Raw genomic sequence first — 15283 nt, 5'->3', positions numbered from 1 at the left:
GGAGAAAGCCCCGGGGCTGACGTCTCACTAAATAAGACATTTTCTTCTTCTGTTCGATATGTTTTTTGAGGCCTGAGAACACGCAGATCCTGATCTGACATACATGTGACATATGCTGCATATGCTTTCAGAAAGTGCTGTTATGTTCTCAAACCCCACATGACAACGGCAGCTAGGTTAAAGTCTGGAGATTTGTTTGTTCATCTTGTTCTCTTAAAGTGTCTATTAAGAGTGTGCAATGATCACGATCTACAGTAGCTCACTCTTGATACTCGACTGTCTATAGTTTGTTCAATCAACTTCTAACTGGCTTTAAAATGTCCCTTTGTCCTGTATTTAAACATCCCAATTATACACTGAAATAGCTGTAGCTGAGAAACAGTCATCTCAAAAGTGTGGCATTACTTAATTTACTAACTCTACTAAACCAGAACAGCAACGCAGCCTCACAGCTAACTGCGATGCTCGTCTTGATTAATTACCACACCAATAATTTAATCACACTCATGAACAAACACCATCTGAATGAGCATTAGGTTTTCATAAAATGGATCATTAATTGCATGAAGTCTGCGCACAGGCAGCGAACAGGGAATTCTAATGAAAAATACATAAATAATGAGAAGGCAAAAACCTATGGAGAGGATCGGTTTTACTGCACTGACGGACGAGTTTCCTTGTGGTGGAAAATGCGGACATTTAATGGAACATTTGCTGAAATGCCTTCCTGCATCTGTACATAAAAAATGATTACAGTGTTTCCCACAGAACTGAAGGAAAGGGGGGATCAGCTACCTTTATTTTGTGTGTGTGTGTCTTTGTGTTCTGAACTCTGAGGTTTTTGCAGGTCTGTGTAAAGCGAAGGCAGAACTCTTGTACCCAGTTATTATGTGCTGGAGGAGGCTTGTACAGCTGCCCCAAGACAGACACACACACACACACACACACACACACACACACACACACACACAGAACAGGAGGGAAGAGGTGAACTGTTCACTGCCTTTTTTCCCTCTCCGGTCTAAACACTTGGATAAATTTTAAGTCTTTTGTGGTCTTGGGTTACAGGCCAGTCAGGGAAGGGGGGCAAAAATGCGGTCAGCCGTCAACCACCCCTTCGCGTTAGGGTTCTAGTCGGGATTGGGCTTAAAGCAGACCTAAAACCACTTTCCCCGCTTCTGTTGTCCAAAAACTTCATGAAAAAACAAGCTGCAGTAGTTTCTTGAGAGGGTGGGGAATTGACCAGTTGATCAATTATCAGACCAGATCATTGGATTAGAGGAGAAGCCACTGAAGAGGCGAGTGAAAGCAAACTTTTTGACAAGCACTGGTCCGTGGGGTGTGAGGCTACATCTGAAGTAGTTTGGAAAAACAATGTACAACACTGACATGAGAACACTTTTGTGAAGAGTGTTCTATGTATATGAGATAATAAACAGTTAAGTTTCACTTTTACTGCACCTGGTGGTCTGGTGCCCCATCTGTGCCCAGACAGTGTGGTGCTCTGAATAACGGAAGAAAGGTATATACACCGATATATATATATATATATATATACACACACCTGAGCAGAAACGGCTCAGGAATGGCCAAAGGAACATGACAAAAAGCTGAAGGCATCAACCCGGCCTCCAAATCTCCCACACCCCAATCTGATTAAGCATCTTCAGAAGTGCTGGTACCCCACCTCACAACTGACAGGTCTTAAATGATATGAAGCCAACACCCCTGGTGTCAGACTCCACAGGACACCTTCGAGAGGTCATGGGTCCATGTCTTGACATGTCAGAGACAAGTCCGATTCAGGGAGGCCCAACGTTGATTGGGGGTACCTCCGAGGTACCAGCACGTCCCATGGATGCTCGATCAAATTTGGATCTGGGGAATTTGGAGGCCAGGTCAATGCCGTTAGCTTTTTGTCACGTTCCTCGGGCCATTCCTGAGCAGTTTTTGTGGTGGGGCATGGCTCATTTTCCTGCTGGGGGGGCCAATGCCATCGGGGAGTACCATTGCCCTGAGGGGGGTCACTTAGCCCACAGCAGTGTTTGGGTGGGTTGAAGGGCGTCAAGTGGCATCCACATGAATGCCATGACCAAATGTCTCCCAGCAGAACATTGCATTGTAACAAAATGATCAATGTTACTCACTTCACCCACCGCTGGTTTTAATGTTTTGGCTGATCGGTGTCTACATGTCAACAGCATTCCTAACAGTCCAGCTCCAAAAATAGAAAATCAATGTGGCAGGAAATGCTGATGTCGTGGCGAGCAGCCACAAATATATGAATGCATGGGAAACACTGGATTTTAGCTTTTCCGGCGCAAATGGTTCTCGACACTCAGAGAGAACTCCCAACCAGGTATTATTTGCCTATATTGAGTATCAGTGCGACATGCAAGCTCTGTACTTTCTGTCTTCTTTTAGTCTGGGTTGAATCCATACATGGGTTTCGTCCCGCTTCTTCTCAATTACTCACTGAAGTACCACTATACAGGTCAAAAACAAAGGTTTGATTATTTATATCAATGTTTTAATCAAATTCTCTCTGTGTCAAGTTTCATGAGCTCAAGGACACTAAACGCTGCTGTGATGTCAGAGTTGGATTCACAAAAAATACGGTTTTGCTAAGTGGGAAGCAATTTGTATGCAGCCTTACCTAAACTGTCGGGGCTATCTATGGAAAAGCACATGAGGATAACATCTGTGTCTGGGTAGGAGAGAGGCCTCAGTCTGTCATAGTCTTCCTGACCTGCTGTGTCCCACAATGCCAACTCCACCTGGGAGAGAGGGAGAAAAAGAACATTAAGTGATGCAAGTGGCTGCTGGCGAGGAATGCAGTTTAAGCTAAATTATTAAAGTAAGGTAGGATATTTCCATGTCATGACAGCGATAGGGAACAAAGAGAAGATGGGCAACAAGAGCAGAGGTAAAGGAGTGTTTTAGCAGCTTGTAATCGTTTTCCATGAAAGTGAAGCCTTTTGCTTTTTGTGCCTCACATTTTTGCAGTACTGCCCTGAACGCCTCAAGATGAGAACACTTCATTTCTGAGCAGAGAAGTGCCTGATATCACTGGTGTTTCTCCCCATGGTTCAGTCAGATGAATTGAGAGGTGAGCCATTTGTGGTGGCGCTTTGTGCTAAGCTAACACTAGCTCACTTTCACTGTCACCTTCGGCAAGCTGCAAGACGTATCTAAACAAACTGTAGTCTCAACTACTTTCTAACACTTTACCAGACTTAATTAGGCCTGTTGGTTGGCAGCAGATTGTCAAAGCTATCTTGACTCATCCTAAAATGAACCGACCATCATCCATGCGAAGTTCCTGGACCAGCTGGATGTCGTCCCTGTGATTTCACCTCTGTCTGAGGGTCTTATACTGTATATCCACACTACTGTCACGATGCTGGGACTTCTTACTTCAATATAATACCTTTAAAAGTATCAATATTTGATGCCATTTTCGATACCGGGAGGAAAAACTGATGTTGAAAAAGTTTGCCACATTTCTTTCTTCAAGTAGATGGTTTACTTATTCTACGTCCATATTTTGTTTTCAGTTCACACTTGCTTTGGCAGAGTAAACTTAGTTTTCCAATGCCAATAAAGCCCCTTTGAATTAAACTGACTTAAACTGAGAGAGAGTGAGTGACAGGAGGCAGGGCTATGGGGGGCACCGCGGCAGTGTGTCAACTTGCTGCTGGAGAGAAGAGACAGCGGTAAAGTAACATTTGCACTATCAGTACTGAAGAAAATGAATATTTAAACCACTTCAAATATTCAGATTCAACTGTGTCCAGTCCCCAAGTGCCCTCTCCCTGTGTAGAATTTAAGGTACAGCTCTGCAAGTTTACCCCACAGCAAACTGGACAGGTGATTCTGTGGTTGCCTGGCAACAATTCGGAGAAAAAAAAAAGATGTAGCAAACTGCAAAAAGCGCTCTGTCTGATCAGGGCAGGCTTCAACAAAAAAGGCAGAGCAGTGCGCCTCGTGTTTTGGTCGGGGCCAGACTAGAAAGCGGAAGGAACAAGAGGATTTGAAACAATTCCTATCAGGCCTAAAAAGCAACTCCCAAGAGGTGGAGATGGTTCCCACGGGATTTTCTTAGGCTGTTAATCAAACTGTTAGCAGTCCCAGAGTGCTTGGCCTGCTCTAGATAAAAACAAATGCCCAGCAAAAAAAAGCTCAGCAAGGTCTGTAGCTCATGCTAGACTGCAGCCTTAAAGCACCATGTCGGAGTGTAGCCTAGAAGTGTCACTGCGTGCATACCTCATGTGGTTTTAGACTGTAAATGTCTCCTAAAAGAGCAGGGAAGAACAAGCGAGCTACTACAGTATGTGTTTGGAGTTCATCTGGACTTTTCTGACGTCTCCCTGCACTCATGTCCTGCCAAGTCTTGCTTGTTGGCCGACACACTGCTAGACTGGCTTGCCACACTGCCTTCTGGCATTTTCCATAATACATGAGGCAGTACACTGAGCTGTACCACATCTTCTGTCCGGGAAAGTGTGCAACACCACACCATGACAAACCTGTGTCCATTTCCGCTGCTTTACAATTCTTTTACCACTAGGTGTCTGTCAGGAGTCGGCCTCATCTGCTGCCTGCATCTCGTCTTTTCTTGGTTTTAACTACACAAATCAAAGAATGACGAGTAGGGAGCAGCTGTGAGTTGAACACTGACTTCCTGAATAATATTTCACTACACAAAATACAGTTTCAAAAAAAAAAAATCTGCCTATCACAGCTGAGAGCCTTGGAGTACAGTCAACCTTGTACTACACCGCACAGGAAACAGGAAATGGGACATTAGTCATGATGTATGAAGAGGGGGTGGTTTCAACACTGGGCAGGAAGGTGGCACTGGTCCATTTCCTGTTGTTGGCTGAAGGTCTGCTGCTTTATAACAATGAAAAGACCCAAGGATTTGCTTACAATACACACTTATCCCCACCAGTCTTGGCAGCACGTGGTTCTAGACCAGCAGGGCCAATGAGGTCACATTGTTACCGTTACAGCAGCAGTTTCGGTGTCACATAAACCTTCCTGTTCTGAGGAATGTTTCTAATGATCAGCAGACAAAATCAGATCCTTTACTCAAGTACAAGAACCAATACAACAATGGAAAAGTACTTCATTACTAGTACAACTCCTGCATTCAAATCCAAATATCATTAACTAAATGTGTTCACAGTGTTGAAAATAAAAAGACTCACTCTGCAGTAAAAACGTCTCCCGGGACTGACATATTTATTATATATGCCACAATTAGACTGTTAATACTGATGGAACAACGTGTAAGCAACATTTTGCTGTTGTAGCTGATCGAGGTGCAGCTAGTTTTACCCACTTTATACACAACCAGGTAGTTACGTACAGAGGTTTCTGACCTATTGTTTGGGCCCCTTTCAAAGGGCAGCAAGATAAATCTGACTTAAGGTCATGAGATGAATCTTGGGGTATTCTCTAATCTTTGCTTTTTGTGAAAGACTGGATAATTTGACTTTTTTGGGTCTCAAACAGTTGTTCAGAATCAGAATCGGAATCAGAAATACTTTGTTGATCCCTGAGGGGAAATTATGATTCACTACAGTCGCTCTGATGCAAAGAACAGAGTTACTTAGTTACTTAGGCCCAATCCCATTTCTACCCCTTAAATCTTCCACTTGGTATTGAGTGCCCTTGTTTGCGAGATAACCCTTAATGAGGGAAGTGAGAAATATTAGGGTAGAGATCTTTCCCTAAGAAATGAGACACCACCTCATGCAAATCGGCATGACTGACATGCGGGCATACGACACGCGTAGTAGCAGCGCAAGATACTGGTAGTCATTCAGGTCTGAAAATGCTGGCTCCAGCGCTTGTGTTGTGGCGTGTGCTATGTTTACTCTTCTCCGTCTGATGAATCAACGGAGAAGACATGCTGAAAACAGGAGCCGCCTACGACGTCTGCTAGTTCTGATTGATTTTGTTCGGGTAAGTCAATTTGTTAAAATATTTTGACGCTATGTTCAACAGAGTTGCTGATGAGTTTATGCTAGTCCAACCATCTGTCGTTTGTATAGCCTACATTCCGATCGTACAGTAACAAATTGTTTTCCAAAACTTGCCAAAGTTGCTGACTTCGCAAGGTGTTCTGGGAAATTTCATCTTCCACTTCATGATAAGTGTGGGTCGGGGCTCACTTGGAATCTAGGGCAGATTTAAGTGTTGGAAACCACTTCCACTACCTCAATCTTGTTTCTGAAACCAGTTAATATACATATCTGACGGATATTTATAAACAAATCAACGCAGACTCTAAAACTCTAAAAATTTTTAGCAAATTGTGCCCGCCCAGTCTGAAAAACAAGTCAGAACATCGGCTAAATCGGCAGCAAATTTAAAACGACACATTAAGTTGAAGCACCCGACCAGGGGTGGGGAATATCTGTGAGTAAACGATGATCATCACAAGATTAACTGTATCAAAACAAACAAAAAATAAATAAATAAAATGATTTAAAACAAACAAAAAAAATTTTTACAAAAAAAAAAAAAAAAAAAAAATTACAACTGAAAAAATGTATTGAATTTTTGGGGTCTGTGAACTTTGTTCAAAATTCATATAATTTATTTATTTTTTAATATATTTTTGTTGAAATTTTGCCAGTTACTGGGCAACACAGTGAGCAACAACCACACCCACCACCCTCCCACAACCTTTACCAGAAATAAAAATGCAATAAAAAAAAATATATAAAAACAAACAAACATGATAAGAAAAATAAATAAATCAATTTGTATTATGAACAATGACATTTAACTAGATCATTTTACTCTGTGAACTGAACTGTGAGCAAGCTCTGGTAAATGTGAACATGCACACAAACAAATTCAAAATATAAAGTACCTGTTTGCCATCAACTTCAATGTCAGCGATGTAGTTCTCAAACACAGTGGGGACGTAGACTTCTGGGAACTGGTCCTTACTGAAGACAATGAGCAGACAGGTCTTTCCACACGCACCATCCCCAACTATCACCAACTTCTTCCTGATGGCTGCCATCTAAACAAACAGAATACACTTTGGTGAGTCTATATATTAAAAACTGAGATGCATGTCATGAACCAGTCAGTCAGTAAACTGGTGAGAACTTTCTTTAGAGAGAGGAGGGAGGTGAAACAATGCAACCAGAAATAGTAAGAGTGAGAGAGCAAGGGGGGGAAAAAGAGATGATCGAAGTCTGTTTCAGAGCCGCACCCTCTTCCCTTTCCTGGGCTGCGTCCTGTGTGTGAGGTGAAAAACAGAGTCGGGCTGAGGGTTCAGTGCTGGCCTGGAAAAGCAGTGGGAGGGAAGGGAACAGGAGGAGAGCCACAGTGTTGGTAATGCTGCAGCGTCAGTGCTCTAACACACTGCTGCACACGCATGGCCTCTGACACAATCGCATTAAAAACGATCCTTAATGTGTCACTTCTACATTCCTGTGGCCTTGTGATCTACTGCTTGGACTGGTTTCCGTTGACACCTCTGAATTGCACGCAATCCTCTCTCCCATTCTTTCTGCTTGTAGCCCTAAAAGGTGTGTATATGTGAGGGAAACGTGGCTTGGCAGAGAAAGATACGGCCACACACACATTCAAACACACACGGATCAATAGCCATCTCCCACAAGCTGACAATAATGGAGAGAAGGCAGTAGGTGATGAGACAACGTGCTGGCTGCCTGCCAGCAGCATCAGCTTTCACCGGCCTGAGACTACCTGGACCAAAACAAAGACCTACGCCTCCGCCATCCATCACACACACACAGCATCCAAATCACAGCTGATGAGTAGTGGAGAAATACACCATAATCATTTTACACTATAATCAATGGTTTTATATTACCAGTAGATCACATGATGACTTGTATGTGAATGTAGTGATGAGCCCTCAGAAAATTATCACCTGACACTGCAGTTCTCCTCAGCTGTACTTTCAGCTCACTGTTGCATCTTTTACTGTTTTAATTTACTGTCACCACTTCAGTGTTGTTTTTTAGCTGATTTCAGTGAAAATGTCTTATAACGCACCGTACACGACTGCTAAGTTTGAGGAACCGAACTGAGTAATTTATGTGTAGCGACCGAACTCTGTTGGTATTACAAAGTGCCAAGTCACATTAAACCATCTGTGCCAAATGTCGGCACCATTTATACTTCTGCGTCATATCATCGCCGTACCTGTGCCATAGCCTGATGTGCACCTCCCCAGAAATGTAACTACGTGTCACGGTGATGTGGACCTCCTGTCTGTTTTTATAGGCTGAAACGGTTTCCCTCAGTGGAAACAAAGCTTTTGGTTAGGCTACTTTTATTTCACTTTTAAGAAACAATAAATTGTGACGACAATGAACCTCCACAAAAACAGCATTTTAAGTCTTGTGTGATTTATCCTGGCTTCATATGAAATGTAAAATGCCATAGGCTTGTGCTAATAATGTTAGGATCTTATATATACATTTGTAACGTGTTTAGTATACAACAGATATTTTGTCAGCGAACCTAATGAGTTATAATGGAGTCGAATTTTGTAACGTTACCTTTGTTAAATGTTGCTGTTGTCCCTGGCTTCATATGAGTGGAGGAAAAGTTTGCTAGCTGCTAGGCTAATTTATACAATGTATAACATTAGCATCTTATATTTGTTTGGAAAACGTTTTCAGTACAAGACAGTTGTTTTGTCATTGAACCTTGTGAGTAGAAATGGAGCTGAATTTTGTAACGTTACCTTTGTTAAATGTTGCTGTTGTCCCTGGATTCATATGAGTAGATTGTCCGCTAGCTGCTAGGCTAATTTATACAATATAAAATGCCATAGGCTTGTGCCACTATCAATATCCAAGAACTTAAAGTGTCTTGCTCCCCAGCTGCTGGGCAAAATGAAGGGATCAGAGTGTGCTGCTCTCTGGCTCTTAAGTCTTTACTCAGGAACCCCATTAGTTGTTACCACAGTAACTCTGTCCAGAGAGCAGCACACGTAGGGCAACAGCGAGCCGAAAGCAGTCACGTGTGGTTACACTTTTCAAAACGCAACAAGGACAACACTCACTGCAATGTAAGATACGTAATTACAAAGGAAAAGCTGCAACATAAATAAGAAATACATCTTAATAAAAAAAAAAAAAAAAAAAGTTAAATGAAAATGTTGAACTTCAGAAATTTTTACAATGTATAACTACATTTACTTTTTTGTTGTTACAGAGGAAGTACCAAAAAAAGTACCTTTGGGTGCGGTGCTGATACTGGTTTAAATGTGAACCATACCCAAACCTACTACCTCTCCTAAAGGAGAGAAAATATTGAATTTATTCGGTGCTGCTCTTTTATCTACTGGGTGTGTAAATTACCAACTGTTCGCCAATAAGTACGGCATATCAACTTAAAAGGTGATAATGTCAGTGTTGTGTTTAAAGTTTGTTTCTTCTGCAATGAGGCCAAAAAAGTAATTTATAGCAGGTTTAGGAAAACAAGGAGTGACCCAAGAAAGCAAAAATGAAAGCACCTGTAAAGGTACTTTTTTCATTGTCCACAGAACAAATACACAAAGAGGTCAAAACCCATCACATATACTGGTAAGAGTAATTTGGTGCTGTGTGAGGTAAACAGAGTTTCGCTGTGCTTATGTGAATAAACAGTTGGTTTCTTTGAGACGGACGGTGAGTGGCCTTAGAAGGTCCTGTTGATACAAAATATTCACATAAACTAGAGCCAATTAAAGTCTTACAGGCAGCACGGTGGCTCCTCTATGCAGAGTGATCAAAACTATTTATTCAAGTAATTTAAGAGACACCTTGCAGGATATATTTTCTTCAGCTTTGTTAAAAGAAGACAATGAGCCCGGGTGTTTGTGTATGTTCAACAATGAAACGAGCATCTCTACATCATTCATTTGATTCTCTTAGCTTGTGTTGGCCTCAGCTTCCATTCTCACCACAAAAATCAAAAGACAATTGTTCAGTTTGCTTTTCTCTCCCACACATTAAATCAGGCCACTGTGTTGTCAGTTTGTCTTGAGAGAGAGCCACCTGTTCTCCGTGATAGCAGGCTGCTGCTACTCCATACATCATACTGTCACTGCCAGAGGGAAGACAAACACACACATACATACACACATACACACACACACACACACACACACACACACACAAGTGAGTGGAAGCTACCACGCAGCCCCAGAAAGCTTCAGAAAACAGGGCTAGTCCTGCAGATCTTGTGCTGTGAAAAAAATCATCAGAATCATGTAGCTTATTGACGATCATATCTCTCACAGCATGTTGTCTGCTATCACAGTGGCAGCACATGGTGCCGGTGGGGATAATGACCCCTTCACTCTGCACTAATGTGTGTGCACACTGTGCCAGTACAAGGACAGAAACAGGCACAAGGAGTTCTTCCCTTTATCAGACCTGATGTTAAGGTTTATTTTGCTAAACCTTAAGTGTTGCATGAACTGTTAACAGCAATAAATATATGGTTATGTATTATTCACACAAATATAGGCCACACTTATAAACCATCTGCTTTTTAGGGAAGTTATTATGTAATATCAAAGTTAAACTGCTGCACTATTTATAGGACAAAAGTTAAACTTTTCTGTTAATGTGATCATGTTTTGTCAATGTCTTGACAATTGCTCAAATCTTTGAGAAGCCAGCCAGATGAAATAAGCAGTCCACTGAGAGATGTTTAAGAAAGTAAGACAAATAGACCTGAAATGTTTAGCCAATCAATCTATCAATCGATTGAAAGAAAAGTGATCTTTAACAATTACGATAGTTAATATAAAGTTTAAGTCATTTTCAAGCAAACATGTCAAACATGACATCATTCCAGCTTCTCAAATCTGAGGGTTTGCTGCTTTTCTTCATCCTAAGTGATTATAAATGGAATATCTTTCTTTCTGGACTCTGATCAGATAGAACGATATTATTTAGTGATTCATTCAAAACTTAACTGAAGAAGAGCGCTATCCCAAAACATAGTTAGATTAAATGGGTAGATTACAAAATTAAAAATGTGGGAATGCTTGTTGGTAAACAGGTGTATAGTAGAAGACCATGGGCTAAATACAGGAGAACAAAGAACCTGATGAACGTCTCAACATTGTTCCTAATAAATTTAGTGTACAAGACAGTGTGCAGGAGTTCTCTGATAGACAAAATACGTGCTAAACAAATACATCAAAGAGTAGAACAAACTAAACAAACTACTAGCCTGTTCATCATGTCAATTAAAAGTTCTGTATGCACCATTCAGAGCATTAATACAGCAGCAAGACAGGATTTACTTTGGAAAGCAAATGAGACATGAGGCAGTTAATGAGACAGCATCATCATCACGGAAGTGTGGCACCCCCCCCTCTGGTTCCCCCTGGTCAGCACTGTTAGCTCTGTCAGCACTCTTGATGTTGTTTAGCACTATAATAGAGGTAGCACTGTTGGCTGCTAGCTGCTGGTTTAACCACCTCCATGTTGAGAACTGTGTAGAGACAACTAACTCACTCTGAGTATCACATATAGCCCCTTAAATCAATAGAAATGTCAGATTTTACACAAAATGTGCCTGACAATGTCAATCAATCAATCAATCAATTTTATTTATAAAGCCCAATATCACAAATCACAATTTGCCTCACAGGGCTTTACAGCATACGACATCCCTCTGTCCTTAAGACCCTCACAGCGGATAAGGAAAAACTCCCCAAAAAAACCCCTTTAACGGGGGAAAAAAAACGGTAGAAACCTCAGGAAGAGCAACTGAGGAGGGATCCCTCTTCCAGGACGGACAGACGTGCAATAGATGTCGTACAGAACAGATCAACATGATAAATTAACAGTAATCCATATGACACAGAGAGAGAGAGAGAGAGAGAGAGAGCGAGAGAGAGCGAGAGAGAGATATGCAGGTAATGACAGTATCTTACAACAACATTAATGGAAGTAATAATATTATAGTTATAGTTCTGGTTACTGCGGTACAATATGTTGAAAGTATGTATTAATACCTGGCAGTATACATGTGTGACAATAATCATATGTGTATAATAACAGAAGAAGTATGACTAATGACTAATGATGGCAGCAGCAGCAGGAGGCATCTGGCAGGACCACGGCAGCAGCACAACCACACACGTCACGCTGTCCAGGCACCGCTGTGATATGAGTTAATCTGAGAGACAGTGGAGCACAAAGGCTCCGGAGAAGAAGCCGAGTTAGTGACATCCAGAATGGCCGGGTTAGCTAGATGCAGTAATAGGATACGAGAGAGAGAGAGAGAGAAGGAGAGAAGGGGCCCGGTGTATTATAGAGGGGTCCTCCGGCAGACTAGGCCTGAGCCAGCCCTAACTATAAGCTTTATCAAAGAGGAAAGTCTTAAGTCTAGTCTTAAATGTGGAGACGGTGTCTGCCTCCCGGACCGTAACAGGAAGATGATTCCACAGGAGAGGAGCCTGATAGCTAAAGGCTCTGGCTCCTGATCTACTTTTGGAGACTTTAGGGACCACGAGTAACCCTGCGTTCTCAGAGCGCAGTGTTCTGGTGGGATAATATGGCACTATGAGCTCTCTAAGATATGATGGAGCTTGACCATTTAGAGCTTTATAAGTTAACAGTAGGATTTTAAATTCAATTCTGGATTTTACAGGGAGCCAGTGCAGAGAAGCTAAAACAGGAGAGATATGATCGCGTTTATTAGTTCCTGTTAGTACACGTGCTGCTGCATTCTGAATTAGCTGGAGAGTTTTTAAGGACTTACTAGAGCTACCTGATAATAGAGAGTTACAATAATCCAGCCTTGAGGTAACAAAAGCGTGGACCAATTTTTCTGCATCTTTTCGGGTCAGGATAGGCCTAATTTTCGCAATATTACGCAGATGAAAAAATGAAGTCCGTGAGGTTTGTTTTAAATGAGAATTAAAAGACAAATCTTGATCAAATGTTACTCCGAGGTTTCTTACGGTAGTGGCAGGGGCCAGAGCAATGCCATCTAGAGAAACTATGTCATCAGATAAAGAGTCTCTGAGTTGTTTGGGGCCAAGAACAATAACTTCAGTTTTGTCTGAATTTAACATCAGGAAATTGGTGCTCATCCAAGTTTTTATGTCTTTAAGGCAATTATGGAGTTTAGTTAATTGATTGCTTTCTTCTGGCTTCATTGATAAATACAACTGAGTATCATCCGCATAACAATGGAAATTTATAGAGTGATTTCTAATGATGTTACCTAACGGAAGCATATATAGAGTAAACAGGATTGGTCCGAGCACAGAACCTTGCGGAACTCCAAAACAAACTTTAGTACGTAAGGATGGTTCATTGCGAACGTCAACAAATTGATAACGATCAGATAAATAAGATTTAAACCAGCTTAGTGCTGAACCTTTTAAGCCAATTAAGTGATCCAGTCTCTGCAGCAGAATTTGATGGTCAATTGTGTCAAACGGCGCACTAAGATCTAATAAAACAAGTACAGAGACAGTCCTTTGTCTGAAGCAATCAGAAGGTCATTTGTAATTTTAACTAGAGCTGTCTCAGTGCTATGATGCACTCTAAATCCTGACTGAAATTCCTCAAATAAATTATTATCCTGGAGAAAATCACACAGCTGGTCTGCGACTACTTTCTCAAGGATCTTTGACATAAAGGGAAGATTAGATATTGGTCTATAGTTGGCTAACACCTCTGGATCCAGGGTGGGCTTTTTTAGTAGAGGTTTAATTACAGCTACCTTAAAAGACTGTGGTACATAGCCTGTTAATAAGGATATATTGATCATATCTAATATATGAGTGTTAACTATAGGTAAGACCTATGTCAAGGTGAGTTGCCACCTGTTAAGCTGTGGACCAGTGAACTGTGTTAGTCTCATTGCATTTAATATAAACTCATAAACTATCTATTTGTATGCTCTTAACACACAGTCAGCACTTCCTGCTGGCAGCTCAAGTTCACATGACAAGGATATGTTAGGTGAAGATCTGCAGGTGCTTAATGTGTTCTGTGGATTTTCCCACGCCATTTCTGTCCCATTTAACCTTCCTCACTTCCTTTCTTTTAGTGACTTCCTGGTGAGACGTAAACAATAGTGAAGGAGGGGAGAAAATGATGCCACAGGAAAAAACATCTGGAGGTCACCCATTTTCTCTCCTCAGGTGAGATCAAATTAACTTTATTAGGACAAGGAGGAGTCCAACACAACCTCTTCCTTTTCCTCAAGTCAGATAGCACTGGGGTTGGATTTCCATTTTTGTTTAAACAAGAACCTCCTGAAGGACAGTTACAACATGTGTGTGAAGATTCATGAAGAGAAGACACGGACATGTTGTTGAACAAGTTCATGTGGATAATGTGAATATCAAAGCTAAATGGGAGACTATCCATCCATGGCCTTCAAGTGAGTTCACTGCATCATTAAATTATACTTAAATGTTACACATTTAAGCACAAAATCTACATTAATCCCATTAAAATCAAATGAAAATGCACCTTAGAATGCCATCTAACAGTGCCTGCAGCTATTCATTGTTTTGCATTTGCTTCTGTACTATATGACACTCTGTGTTATATTCAACAATCAATAATTAAGTGTGGCCTGGATTTTATGTTGTGGCAAGTAGGCCTCTGTGACTGTTTGGGGGAAATTTATTTTAAGGGAAACAAAAAAAGCAGTCCAAAATTATTAATGGATGTCGATTAATAATTAAAAAGAAGATCTGTGTGGTGTTCGAACAGCTTGTAGAAACTGCGGGGAATTGGACCAGAGATGTAGAGACGGTCACATGATAATACAGCTGCATTAATTTCAGTGCTACAAAGAACAATAGGAACCAAAAAATGTGGTGAAGCCGTATTCTGAGTGGTGAGCCACAGTATACATGCAGAAACTTTCAGTACCTGCACACACATACACACAGTGACCTCGAAGAGACAGGTCGAATAGCTGCGCAGGAGACTGTGTGTTCACACGTGTCTCTAGATGAATGATCCCGTCTTGCATAATGTTTGTCCCTGTGTGGGATAGCAAAGGACAAAGTTCTCATTCCTCGCACATGCAGCACAGACGCTTAATTCTCCCTCACTTCTCCCTGGCAGGTTTCGACTCACCCCCACAGTTGCAACACATTAGCCAGTCTTGTTCATTAGCAGCGGTGGGGGGTAACAACAGCAAAGAAACATTCTAATCACATGGATCAGCAAACCTGAGGTATTTACATCAACCCTGCACTTAGTGACCCATTTGATTAAGAGCATAAGGCATAAAACTC

General features: G+C 41.4%; 1 protein-coding gene across 1 annotated transcript in view; it reads right to left on the bottom strand.

Annotated features, from left to right (window-relative positions):
* Positions 1-15283, bottom strand: part of LOC125892415 (rho-related GTP-binding protein RhoA-D) — a 33504-nt gene that overhangs the window by 4964 nt on the left and 13257 nt on the right. The window contains exons 2-3 of the mRNA XM_049582427.1: positions 6890-7045; positions 2657-2777 (exon numbers count right to left, since the gene is read on the bottom strand). Of these exons, the coding sequence (XP_049438384.1) occupies positions 2657-2777; positions 6890-7045 (277 nt within the window). The remainder of the gene's footprint in view (positions 1-2656; positions 2778-6889; positions 7046-15283) is intronic.

This window comes from Epinephelus fuscoguttatus, linkage group LG7 (genome assembly GCF_011397635.1).
Source record: "Epinephelus fuscoguttatus linkage group LG7, E.fuscoguttatus.final_Chr_v1".
Lineage (NCBI taxonomy): Eukaryota > Metazoa > Chordata > Actinopteri > Perciformes > Serranidae > Epinephelus > Epinephelus fuscoguttatus.
The sequence above is the reverse complement of the archived record's forward strand: the minus strand, read 5'-3'. Positions and strand labels throughout refer to the sequence as shown.